Genomic DNA, 14,700 nt, shown 5'->3' on the forward strand with positions numbered 1-14,700 from the left:
CTGACGGCATGAACCTGACACACTCTATGTATTTGATAAAAATGAACCAAACACGAAGAGAGACAAAACCACTATAGTCTGATTCATAATTAGGTGTCCAAAATGTAAGCAAAGGTGTTGACCTATCAAGAAAATACGTTTCAAATGGTAGTTTCTTCTTTTTGTCGATATTAAAGTTATACAACAATAATAACATAATAATCTAAATAAATTAAGATTAATTCACATTTTCTAATATTTATATCACCTCAATTTCGTTCCATACAGTAATAATAATAAAAAACAAACTTTATGGTAGAAAATTAAAATGTGATAATGGTAACACAATCGAAATCCCAAACATTTCTTGTGTCGTCATTTTTAAGTTTCGTAGCTGATATTATTAATTTTCGTGATTGTGATCGGACTCGTTTACATAACGCGTTTGTTAAATTGTTTATATTTGTTAAAGTTTTAGTTTTTGGTTGAGTTTGTTTTGGTTTTGGTTTCTTGTTAATTTTGACAGTGACATTTCTTTGTTTACATTTTGGACACCTAATTATGAATCAGACTATAATTACATTCATAATAAGTGTGTAAGCACATGATATTATCTTTCCATGAACATTTAAAAATCCTGACAATATGAATCTCGTCTAAAGTAATCCTACCCGATATTCACAACACCACTGGAAATATTACATAACGTTTTTAAATGAGGCAAGTGTGCGCAATGCCGCAACAACCGTTAGCTTTAGCGTAGTCCTGGAGATATTTAAATGTTATAGTAGTCTCGGCATATCTAAGAAACATTATCCTAATGTGTTTTATTACAATATTAAAAAAAAACAGGTGTTAGTGTTAGACTTATAGATTCACAACAAAATCGAGATTCAGTGCAAAATCTTGATTTTATTGGGCATAAAAAAAAACAAAAGACACCTAACAACTAACATCAGCAATCAGAATAGTAACGGTATGCAAATCTTTCTAATCTATCAAGTATTAATAGGTATTTTTATGATATACGAATAGCAGACGAGCATGCAGTCCACCTGATGGTACGTGGATATTGACGCTTATGGACCTTTGTAATCAACCCCAGATAGGATTAGATTGCTACCTGAGGTCGGCCATGGCACCGCTACCCCTGAGGACTAAGCTGGAAATATATGTCTCCCTTAGCTCACCCTTAAAAAACATTACACAGCAGCGCTTAACACTGCTGTTATTAGGTAAAGATGGGTGTCGCGGAGGTGTCGACGGAGACCACAAAGGCTTCTACCACCTTCAAAATAATATTTTTCCATTACTGATGCAAAAATTTACAATAGATTATAACCACATCGAATACATATACGAGAGTTAAACGAGCTTTGATACAATGTACGCTGAATTCGGGCGTCAACTACGGTAACTGACATGTTGTAAACGGGTTGCGGTGTCGGCTACCTCATATATAATTTTGAAACTTGGATAGGTTTAAGCAAACAATGAATTAGTTCATTGATTTAATGAGATAATCGAACTTAATATAACATCTTACAAGCGGGAAATTATTGTAACAATAGGAATTCGTGAATAAATCTATATAAAATTCGTGTGGGAATTCGTGAATAAATCTATATAAAAGCTATCTTAAATTTCAGTCCGTCAGAGATTGCGCGTGACTATGACATGAATTTAAATCGTTAAATCTAATGTCAAGTGATAAAAATGACTAAAACCGTTATTTAAAAAAGGTTTTAATTTCATGAAACGTTATCTCGTCCTTAATCTTAACCTTAGGGTCTCCGTACATACATACGCAGTATCGGCTTCAGTCTGTTAGAAGAAAAAACACGCTTTATGTAACTCGCTCACACAAACGACGGTACTGCGAATGCTGTAATTAACACTTTCATATGCAAGACATAAATACTGACAGGCTCTAACTGATTCCACATAGACAATTATGGGGAGACCCTCATACAATGTAACTACTCTATGCAAACACATTGACAGCCCGCCTCACAGCTCAGTTCACTATTTAATGATGCAAACCCTATACTGTAGCATCCTCTGCAACCATGTTCATTCTCCCACAGGATGGGCTTACACTTACCTTACACATCTACTATTTAGTATGTAGTAAGAACTAACTAAGTGATACTTAGTAAATTCAACATACAATCATAGATAAGTAAAGATTACTCGCTCCTAACAAGAAAATGTAACCTTTTGACAATTGTCACTGTCATCTGTTTTCGTGTTTGAAAAATATTAAAAAATGTAGTTTTTAGATCATTTACGAATGAAACAATATTTCTTCGCATTTTTCTTCGATTTCATGTCTTAACTGCGCATGTCGGCATTGTTCCGCGTAAATTACACCATGACAGCGTTAAGCGGCTGACAAAATTGTCAGTCGTTTATGTCATTTAATGGCTTCCTTCAATTACAAGGTTGTGAGATATCTATGCATCTCGTGTGACTCATCTATGCATACAATATATATACTAAGTAAACATATACACAATACGTACGTAGACGAGCGGTAGTGCTTCAACCAAAATTTCATACATTACAGGTACGTCAAATAAAAATTTCCTAATTTTGTATATAAACGATGTTCACATAAATATTGAAAAAATAGCTTTTCGTTCATTGTATTTATTCAATGTATCTTGTAACTGTCATAGAACTCTAAAACATTCAAAGCAACTCATATCTTATTAGGTACTTGTAAGTACTGGCCACCACCTATAACGGGTTATACTTAACTCGGCTTTAGTTAGTTTACTTAACTTGCATTTAGTTTAGTTTACTTAACTTGCATTTAGTTTTTCAATTGGATATCTTTTACTAGATAGTATCTAACAATACTACAAAAATTTAATAGCTAATTTTTTATTGTTAAAATTGTTTTTGTTACGTAGTTTCTTTCGATTTTCGGATTGAAACCGTAGACTTTTCTTTTCTACAGCAATAGCACAAAAAATCAGAAAAAGAAAAAAAGAACTAATTAATACCTAATGTGTACCTAATATAATGCTTTTAAAGCTAAAAGCGAAGAAATAATAATAGCAGATATAAAACCAAAAATCTATACCCACAGCTACAAAACCTGTAACACAAAAACAATATCAACCATTACGCTGAGCTAGAAGACATTTCGTAAACATTTTACTGCGTCCCGGTCTGCGACGCGACATTATCTTATACAATGTTGGAAAATGGCAACTTCTGGCTTCGTTTTCAAAATGTTTGATAATGTTATGATGCTTAATGTCAAAGCCAGAAAATGTAAAAGTGTATTTTAAAACTATAATGTTGTCTACATTGCATGTTTTATGTTATTATTGTTTCTTACTTACATATATAATATGAAAAGATAACAAGAAAGTGTAACCAGTTTTGAGAATTGAAATTGTTGCGTAAATAAACTTTTTCCACGTCTCCGTGCTAAAATGTCCCTAAAATGATTGAAATAATTATTTATTTGTAACGTTTATTACTTAATATTCGTTATTTTTACGTAGGCACATTTTCTCTCAAAGTGTTTGTTGTCAAATTAAAAAAATAGTTGACAAATTCAGTGTTTTGTGGCTTCATCCAATTTCAAGGCGGTTTACTTATCAAAGGTTTCTTATTAGTTCGTATTTTTAACTTATCGCGGGAAGACACCGCTATCCATCTCCTGATAGTCTGTTAAGGGGTCAATACAACCCAACACATAGGGTCCTCTTTACCGTAGTGAAGGAGGTCCACGGGGTCGAAACCACAAAATCAAATGTATCTAATTATTTCAAAATTCTTATTCTTCAAATATCTAAATAACTTTCTACTTCCAAAATTTTTCATAAATTACTGAGAAATTATATTTTATATTCATCGTACGCTACGTTCTTCATCACAAAATAATATTTTCAGTAGGTATCTATTTAATTACGATAAGGGCCTTATTAGTCTTAGTAGTAATAACATTCCCAGACTTTTTTAGGTAATTGTATACCAAATTTTCTCATAAAAATCATATTATTGGATTATGTAGGAATTTTATTATTTTAGTAGTAAAATTCAAGATATTTTGTGAAAGATTACAGCGTTCCTGCTTATTCTGTAAGTTTAGTTACTTGTCGGACTAAAATAGAAGTTTCACTACCTTCGACTTCGTTGGCCCTAGAAATGTTACTATACTAACATTCAAAAATTTTCTTTTCTAATTTTACATGCTGTTGTTGTTTTACACAATAAAAGGAATTATGAATAATTGAAACTCTTCCATATCCATTAAAGTTTATAAATACGATTTCGAAGATTTTCAAAACATTTCCGAATTCCTTACTCTCCGATACCAAATTCTCGTTACGTGACAAGTTTTCATGTAGAGATACCAAATTCCCATAATGAGTAGAATCCAAAAATAATACTCATAATGAAACGAGGAAAACATTAGCAGACTAAATAATCAAAATGGCAAAAAACTTGAGGTTTTAAGTTTCACTAGCATATCTCGATGGGCAGTGCCGCTAGCGACCTCAAACTGGGAAGCTGCCAGGACGATTAATTTTTAACTACAGATATAAAGTGCAAGTACTCTCGATACTATCTCCTCAATAATAAGGGATTTTATGTTGCAGAACCATAGAAGAGTATAGAACATACTAGCTGACCCGGAAAACGTTGTGTTGCACTATAAATAAAAAAATGTTAAGGGTGAACAACCCTTATCACTTAGGGGTATGAAAAAACAGATAGTAGCCGATTCTCGGACCTACTGAATATGCATATAAAATTTGGTGAAAATCGGTGAAGCTGTTTTGGAGGAGTATGGTAACTAACATTGTAACACGAGAATTTTATATATAAAATAACCAGTAAATTTACCCATAGGTGTCACTCAAGAAGCGTGCAAAACCCTTGTGTAGATTTTAACCGACCCAAGAAATTAAGTACAGTCATTAAATCGCCTCCTTACAGAATGTTTGAAAACATCCAACAGGGGTTTGTCACTAATCACGTTTCTCTCCATCAATAAGCATTTGAGCAGCGTATACGCTACAAGCCTATTTCAGTTGTGGGAAAACTCCCGTGCCCAGCAGTGGAACATTAAAAAAGAATTGCAGCCATGCGTCACTACCCCTGACAAAGTTAGACGCCAGAGGTGCCAACAGAATTCTTAAGAAAGAGCTACAAAAGTACTTTTAGTCCAATTTATCATGAAAAACAATTTTAATGTACTAGAAGTTATTAGACTTTATTTGGCCTCTTTGTTTTGTAGACGTTGTGGAAACTTCCCGTCACGGGAATTTTCTTTTTTCATTTGAATACAAAATGAATATCGCCCTGAAATAAAAGTGTAGGTACAACTTTCTAATTGGTGTTATTAATAATTTACTATTAAACATTGAAATTTTTATAGTAAATTATTAATAACACCAATTGAAATTACACAAAAAATTATACACAAAATACACGATGTGAACTGAGAATGTTGTTTAAAATACCGATTATGTATACGAGTATAGGCAGTAGTAGTTAAGAGCTATTAACGGTTCCTCACTAGTAGGAATATTACGCAATTATTGTAATAAGTGTAGCAGTGCTACGTGGTCCTGAATTGAATAATTTATAGCTAGTTGCGTGATAATCGCTGGCGCGTCGACAACACTAACGTTATCGCAACCAAAGTTATTCATGTCTCTCAATTCTTGAAGTTGCGACGCTCGACTCGAAGTGGTTAGTTGACGCTTTGTTGCAAGCTCGTACCGAAGTGCAACTGCGACTGACAGTATCAGAGCGCCTACAGCGAAGAGCCAACAGAAACTTTGCGGTAACATCCCTGATAAGCTAAGGCACGCGACCCACAAACTAAGTGACTTACTTCTCATCAGAAGGGGCGCAGTTCAAACAATTGTCGCGGCAACTAATTCGAACCGCATACACGAGGGTGTGTTAATAACGCTCTGTTTTATGTCGCTATGTTTGTTTAGAAGGGGAACAGCTTTCACGCTAGCTTGTCAATAATTAACCACTCTCTCATTTTAGGGAAACCTCATTGACATCAAACGTTACGCCGTAAAATGTGTTAACGTCAATTTACAATCTTATATGGATTCGGTGATATTGTCATGTTCTATACGTATACTGAGGGCAAAGATAATCTGATGTATATTTTTTATATTAAGGACGAATAAATCCTATTTGTTTGTATTTATTATATTTGATTTTTGCATGACTACTTTAGAAACTGTTTTTACAGTTATCAGTTAAAGGAGCAATTAAAGCTTTTTTGAAACGAGACGGTAACCTTAATAAGCTAATCGGTGCTGTGGGAACGAGACCAGTCAACCAGAGTCCTTGCAGCGTTTCGACTCTCGCCGCCCGCAACCTTGAAAGGCTCTTTTAATCGCCTCTTACAAAACTACATGTAGTGTATCACATTGTGGGTAGTTTTTCTCGAGCGCATACGACACGGAATGAGAGCGGACTGTGTGGGGGCAGTCATGCTAGACCGTCGGTGAGGACGGGCTTGTTGGTGCGTCAGCGAGCCAAATGGGGTTTAAGTGATGCTACTATACCGACGTTGAGTCGGGAACACTACACTACAGATTCCCAAAATTGAAGAACAAGGGAGATTTACCTACCCCCCATGAACATTCCAACTATCCATAGCTCCGTAGACAAAGCACCTCAAAAATTATTGAATGAAAATTTCACGATGGCGGAGCTATCGTAACTCGTACGACGGAGTTCGCTAAGCTTAGTTCTCGTAATGATTGTCAGTTACTTGTATTGCAGTATGCACTCACTAAGTTCTAACCCATTGTACTCAGTTTCGAAATACTCCGGCTACATAAAGGATTTCATGAACTATCTAACAAAAGACACTTTTTAGTGTTCCCTTTTTGCTCTGAACAACTTTGTTCGTGACACAAAATCGTCACATATTTGCGTATTCAGCAAATGAGGACAAAATAACAATTTATGTAAAAGAAAATTTGTTCTAGTTCTCCCTAGAAGTTTGAGTTCGTGCACACGACCAACAATGATGCAGATTTGTACCGAGTTGTATAATTTTTAATGTAGCTTTAAATTTTATCTTGATTTTTATATTGTTAGTACACAGCTTGTGCATTCGTATATTATCCATAATATAAATATTTACTCCATAAGTTTCATATTTCAATATTATCCTATGATACGTATCTTACGTATATTATGGAAAACATATAACCTCGCTTAATTAAAAGCTTCCTTCCTAATAACAAACTAAAACATTTCGTATACCACTCGAATAGCTAAATGATCACCATGTAGGATAAGTATTAAACTTCTCTTTTATGCGTTTTACCTGAATAATGGATTTCACTTAAACACAAAGACAAGTACACTAACAGCCAGACCCAGAACAAAAATCTAAACTCATCATACAGAACACCTGACCAAGCATCAAACCCGGAACCCGCCATAGTAACCGCTTCGCGAAGCTGATCATCGCCAATATTTCGTATTTCTAATATTTTTCATTTATTTTGTCAACAGGAGGCGTAGAAGTACCGGAGTTCGGGGAACCAATAACAAACCTGACGGTTCCCATAGGACGGGACGCTACATTTAAGTGTATTGTCGTGAACCTTGGCAATTATCGGGTGAGTGTATCCATACAATTGTAACAACTCACCGTAAAAACAAACTCCATTTTTCTACGTATCGAAACGACCAATGTTAAAAATAATTTATCAGTTTCCTAACTTGAATATTTGTATACATACACGTTGTTGACATACTTAAATGGTTGAATGGCTATTGATATATTATTTTTACTTTAATCTATGTAATTTAGGAATACTTATAAATATTTTACAGTTATAGTGAGGGTATTTCGAGTGATATTTTTTTGTACTATTTGTAGAAGATCCCGATATAAGACGACCTTCACTGAGCTGCTTAATGGATGAAACGTTTTTTATATGAAATTAAATTTGTCAAAAAGTATATTACAAATGGGTTGTCTAAAAATTTCAGTCCAGAATATGATTTTTTTTTTCTAAATCATTTCAATGGTCTGATTTATGGCAGGAGTACACCCGTACGCGCATGCTCATAACAACATCTGCCGCAAACAACAGCTGTACTGTTTCAAAACTCGCGAGTACAACTTGGCGATTACATATCCGCCCTGGTTATCTTGAAAGCACAAGAAGGAAAGAGATCGTATAAATTTCCCACGGTTAAAATCGAAATATTTTTATAAATCTACTCTTGCTGCGGTTCCGCATTCGCATTCGTTGCGGAAGAAAAACGCTCCGTGCGTTTCATGCGGCCTTCATCGTCAATCATGAATGCAATAACCTTTCTAATAAAATGTTTTAGTGCTAATAAGTGGTAATGATAATCCATAGGTGTTACATAATTTGAAAAGTTGGAGATCTGTCGATAATAAAATGCTTAAGGAATATAAAAATTCATGTAACGCGTATTATAATAGAACCGTCCATGAGCATTTAATTTAAATTCTCAATTATACTTGTTACCTGCTTAGGAATCAAACTGAAAGCATATGTAAAATAGACCATACTATCATATCAGGGTCTTCATTAATCCAGATGAAAAGAACTCACCCAATTCACTATTACTAATAGACAATTGAGATCCATACAAGAGGCATATTATGTAGTATCGTGCATGCAGTACCCTTACCATGAGTTTTTACGTTTTGACAAATATGACTGTTTTTGGTATTTTTTTACGTATTTGCCCATACAATTTCCAATAATTGCCCCTAGCAGATTGTATCAGAACTGTAGTGTCAGTAACGTAACTTTAAATGTCTAAATTGATAAAATGGCGCTTTATGTTTCTCTCTTTTTTGCGAACATGGGAAGACAAAAACTTCATCGTCACTTGAGCACTTACTTATTGTTACGTTTACTCAGTCTACTGAAACAAACGGAACAGACTATTGGATTGAGTTAACGTAACATAGAATTGTGGGATGTCTTCAAAAGTCATGGTCGTGTACAGGAGAGTGAGTTTCAGGCTTCCGGATCAAATCTTTAGTCAAACAAACATCTAAATGATGAATTTAGATTTCTGTTCTAGAACTGGATGTTTGTTTATTCGCCTTTGTGTGTCTATGGCATCCAAGACAAAGTACTAGAATAACTGTAGTCAAAAAATAAAATAACGTTATTATTGTTATATCAACTTATAAACCTCGAATAACAATATTCCTCGCTATAAAATTATAAAAATAATAATCTGTAAAAACAAATTTCTATGACTTATAACAATATTCGTGAAATAATAATTGGATGTTCGGTAGATTTCACAATTGCTTATCTCTTCATTTACCTGGAAATTCTTTTATCGTAGAATCTTTTACTTTATTATGAAAATAGTTAATTTTATGAATTGGATTTTTTATGGAATACCTATCTGTATTAGACTTTTAGTAAGATTTTTAGCTATATGAACTTTCCTGTTGACTAACATTTGCAACATACATTTTAAAATTCGCATCTAAGTCGATCGACCCTTACATAGTACCGTACATATTGTTTTCCAGCTCAAACCTGATTTAACCGGTTTTATCTAGTTTTAAACTTGTTCAAAATCCCTGAGTACAATATCCACCATCGGGATTACCAAAACTTCAAGTACCGAGTGATGATCCGCGCCGAAATTCATTAAAATAGAACAAACAGACCAATATTGACACTATTCGATGTTTATTAATTTTAAAACGTATCGAAAATTAATTGAGCCGCAACTATAATGAAATTAATTATCAGAATCTACACACCACGGTTTGCTGAATCGAACTCTCGTTCAGTACCGATATCAATTTCAATTCGGTTAATTAAGCATCCGTTACAATGAATACAACTAGAGCTATTTGTTTACCAAAGTTTACGCGCCTATTGGCAATGTTGTGATAATTGTTTTACAGCGAGCTTAGTAGCTCACGTAGTTTAGAATACGTTGATTTAGCATACAGTCCTGTGGTATTTTTAGAATATAGGAGTAGTACGGGCGTGCAGTCCACCTGATGGTAAGTGGCTAGTGCCGCCCATGGACATCTGTAATCAACCCTACATAAGATAGGTCGGTCACAAATGCGCCGCTACCACTGAGGACTAAGCTAGAACGCTTCGGAAAAGTATGTCTCCCTTACCATACCCTTAAAATCAGAACACAGCAGCGCTTAACACTGCTGTTATTAGGCAGAAATAGGTGTGATGGTGGCGCCGCCGGACTCGAAAGACCAAAGGTTTGACCACCTTCAAGTTCGAATTCTTACTTTTTATCTGGAAATTGGTTTAAAGTCGTTGTGCTCTCGTTTCAAGTATGTGATAAGGCATAGATGTACATTGTACATATGTAATTTGAGGCATTCCAATTAATCTCTTAGAACGCATGTCTGATTGATCTCAAGTAGAATTCATGCGTTATTTGGAATCCATGATAGACGTCCATAGGCATCACTAAACATCTTGTAAAGGTCACTTAATTCGGGTGTCTGCGTCTCTTTCATTACAAAATGTAGACATAAGGAGTCAAGTTACATTTTCGATGTTTTTTGGCAAATTATTTCAATATAAGTTCTCTAATGTCAAAATTAATATAAATAGGCTTAAAAATATAGTTTAAAAAACTAAAGTACACGCTTTTATAGAAAGCACAGTAAAAATATGAAATATACTTAGAAAATGTTTAATGAAAAATTGTATTAATAACAAAAAAAGATATATTTAATTGTAAAAAAGCGTGGGGTGCACACTCTCGGTAGTTAAATAAAAGCGAGTTCTTTAGTATACTGCTGTTCACATTAAGCATCCACAAAGCGTCATAATTATAAGGATGTATGTTGATCTCTTTCTACTGAAAAACGGAGTTACTCACTGACAAACATATAAGTGAAGCGAATGTAAAGCGTGTAAAAAGCAACTCTGTTAGATTAAACGGTTGAAAAAAATTACAACGAATTTTCGCATCTTTCACAAACACGAACCTATTCTAAACTCATTGTTACTAGGAGAATAGCCATCCTACATAACTAGTCCCTTACATAGAAGGACATTACATCATACCACTCTTTGTTCGAACACGACAGGTGGGCTGGGTGAAAGCGGATACGAAGGCGATACAGGCGATCCACGATCACGTGATCACGCACAACCACCGGGTCTCCGTGTCACACAGCGATCACTCCACCTGGTACCTGCACATCAAGAACGTGCAAGAGGAGGACAGGGGGCAGTACATGTGTCAGATCAACACTGATCCGATGAAAAGCCAGGTCAGTTACAACATTTATTTGGACTTAAACTATTAGAGTATTTTTTTTTAATGTAATTAAATAATTCGCCAAGTACGAGTTGAACACACACATGAAGGCTTCCGTACCACCAAATGTTAATTATATTTTACGTATTTTTATAAAATAACCATATTAAAATATGTTTTATTGTTATTATTTATTATGGCAGTTATATTAGTAAACGGACTGTAAAAATTTCAATTGTCTTCCTAGTACGGTTTAAAATTCAAGTGTCTATCTATTACGGTTCCAGAGATAGAGCCCTGTGACAGACGGACAGACGGATAGACAGCGAAGTCTTAGTAATGGGTTTTTTCCGTTTTTACCCTTTGGATACGGAACCCTAAAAATAAAGTGTGAAATGATTATCTCGGAATTTGATTTACGCACAGCCGTGAGTCTACATCATAAAAATTTAAACAATTGTGGCGGATATTGTACTTAAATATGATTCTAATTTTATCAGTATTAATAACATGATTTGATTAGTTGAGTACGAGCTCCACTCTTTATTGGTCTATATTTAGCAATTTTGTATAAGGATTGAAGTACGAATAATATTAGCATCACATTATTAAGTATCGTATATTTTTATTTTTTTTGAGTAAATAAAGAATTTATTTATTCTTTCTTGTGAAGAGATTTTTATAATATAGGAGTAGCAGACGATTACGCAGTGCACCTTATGGCATCTTCTACCGCCCATGGACACCTGTAATCAACCCCAGATAGTATTAGATATTCCTACCTGAGGTCGGCCACCGATGCGCCGCTACCCCTGAGGAACTGGAACACCTCGGAAATTTATGTCTCTCTTATTACACCCCTCAAACCAGAACGTTTAACACTGCTGTTATGAGGAAATATGTACGGCGGTAATGCTGCCGGAGTCGAACCACAAAGGGTTCTACCACCCAGAGATCATAAATTATAACTCATGTAACGAAGAAATGCTAAAAGGAATAAACAACATTTGAAAACACACTGAAGCGTTAAGAGAGTCTGTTTTAATTTGTGACCGGCGTGGCGGACGATTGAAATATATTGAAAAAACGCTCAAAGATAAAAGCTTAACAATTTTTAAACCAACTTACGGAAAGATTTTAAATTGGTCTTTAAAATTTGGCTCATTTTTTTTAAAACTGGCGCTATATTAGTGTGTTGAATCAGACTTCAAATGATCTGCCTGAATAATTTATACCTAGGTTAGGATAAAGAAACCTTTCCGTGATTTCGCCATTCCATTCCAAAAACGTGTTAAAACTGCGCTGTTCTGATTTGAAACTACATACATATACAACAACGCCTACAACGACTTAGTCCACGAATATAGCAGCGAATTAGTGACCTATCTTAGGTACCAACCGTCCTATGGATCTGATTAAAAATTTACAGTCAGCTTCAGAAGTAGATAAACAGATGAAAATTTAAAAAATACCTATAGACCGAAACGCGACAAAAGGACACCGAAATGTACAAAATAGCTAACGTCACTAATATGACATACCATTGTTCAGCTACTTTTGACACTAGTGTTCATCTACTTTTGAAACTTTATGACGTTCATCTAATTACGACTATATTGATAGTTCTATTCAGCTACTTATAGACGCTTGGGTATATAGGTATTTTTGGAACCGTAACCTATTTTCGGAGCTGGCTGTACATGAACAACAATAACCAAAAACCATCTGGCAGACTTCATACGTGTATAGTACTTCAATTTCATACAAAAATATAGGAGCACTCAAACGGATAATAAGAAAGGCACAGTCAAAAAACTAAAGCCAACACAATAAAAAACAATTAAAACAGAATACATTGCAACGTTACGTTGTTTGCCGACTTTTCAGTGAGTGGAGTTACCGACAACTGAAAGATCGCAAGACAAAGGGCTGAAATAACAAAGGACTGCCAAATTATTTTTCAGTGTGTTTATTAATGATTTCCTGCGCACAGTCAGATAAAGGAGTATTGTACTCAAAATATGATGAACGGATGAATTAACTATGAATTATAATTATTTCAAAGGGACACTCTTTGTTTTACTCGATAATTATTTTGTTCGACAGTATGTAGTAGCTTTTGGACTCCCAATACGATTCATTTAATTTTAAATCAGTGGTTAATTAATGAGTAATTGACTAAAAGTCATTTTCATATCATTAAATTTCTTACTTTTGTACGTATGTATCCTTATATGAAAATCGATGACATACACTCTTTATTAATAATAATAATCAATCTAAAACTAATTTTCCCTGGCCAAATTTCTAACTTTGATCAGCTAAATTAGGATAAGATTGATTATTCTACCCTTCTTATCATACTCAATTAACCAAGTTATGTAGATTAGAAAATAGTATGCATATTTGATTACAATATAAGCGATAAAAAGTCCAACATCAATAAAATTCCTTGTGAAAACTTGACACAATGTACCTAATATCTCGTTTAAGTGTAATAAGGACGCCTCCATGTATTGCATACAAAATAAAAATATTTACAAGTAAGCATGAGAATATTCTATGGAAAACATGATCAAGATGCGTAAAAACCAACAGTAATCTGTTGAAATGGTGGCATATGAGCACTCGCTTATTAAGATCCATCAATCATTAGATAATTACAACTCCTGATGTTCCGGACAGCCTGTATGTGTTCAATCTTAATCATTGGTGATAGTGTGTTTTGATGTTTCCGATATTTCGCTATTCGCCATATTTGTAGTTTTGTCTTATGCTTCCATTACTCTACCACGACAATTTTTGCCTTATACCGGCAGTGTGAATGTAATGTTGTAGGTAGCGCCTACAACATTACATTCATAATTAGTAATATAACGAGGCACATGAGAAAACTTGGTCTTCAGAAATAGATAGATTCATAGGTTACAGATATTCTTGACAGGCAGTGGACACATAACATCATGGAACCGTACAGGGTCGCTTATTGCTTTCATTTTAAGTAAAAAAAATAAACCAGCTTGCTTTCTGTAATAGAACGAATATATTCATAAATAGTTTTCATGTCTGTTATCAGAATGGGTAAAAATTATTATTCTCTACATTGGATTGATTAGAGAATGGTAGAACCGCAATTTGATATGATTCATACCTGCCAGACAAGTCTATGTAATTTCGCTTCAAAGGATGATCAAAGGACATACAAGAAAGCGAAATTATTCTTTCCCTGTTTAATCCGCTTGTAAACAATAAATAAGTCAGTAATAGCATAATAGTATTCATTATCATCATGTATTCATTTAAAAAGTGGATAGAAATAGGGTTCAAAGATTCCGTTACTTGTTACCTACATACATACAACCCAAGCTAATAAAGCGTGTTAAAAAAATGGATTACCATTTTCCTTAATTACCTACGTACATAAAAAAATGCCTGGCAGGGGGTAGG

General features: G+C 34.4%; 1 protein-coding gene across 1 annotated transcript in view; it reads left to right on the top strand.

Moving 5' to 3' along the window:
- Positions 1-14,700, top strand: part of LOC140753714 (lachesin) — a 106,044-nt gene that overhangs the window by 80,051 nt on the left and 11,293 nt on the right. The window contains exons 3-4 of the mRNA XM_073088480.1: positions 7,507-7,613; positions 11,081-11,266. Coding sequence (XP_072944581.1) covers positions 7,507-7,613; positions 11,081-11,266 — 293 coding nt within the window. The remainder of the gene's footprint in view (positions 1-7,506; positions 7,614-11,080; positions 11,267-14,700) is intronic.

This window comes from Epargyreus clarus, unplaced genomic scaffold, assembly GCF_041222505.1.
Source record: "Epargyreus clarus isolate Ecla_fem2 unplaced genomic scaffold, WU_Ecla_fem_2.2 ptg000003l, whole genome shotgun sequence".
Taxonomy (NCBI): Eukaryota; Metazoa; Arthropoda; class Insecta; order Lepidoptera; family Hesperiidae; genus Epargyreus; species Epargyreus clarus.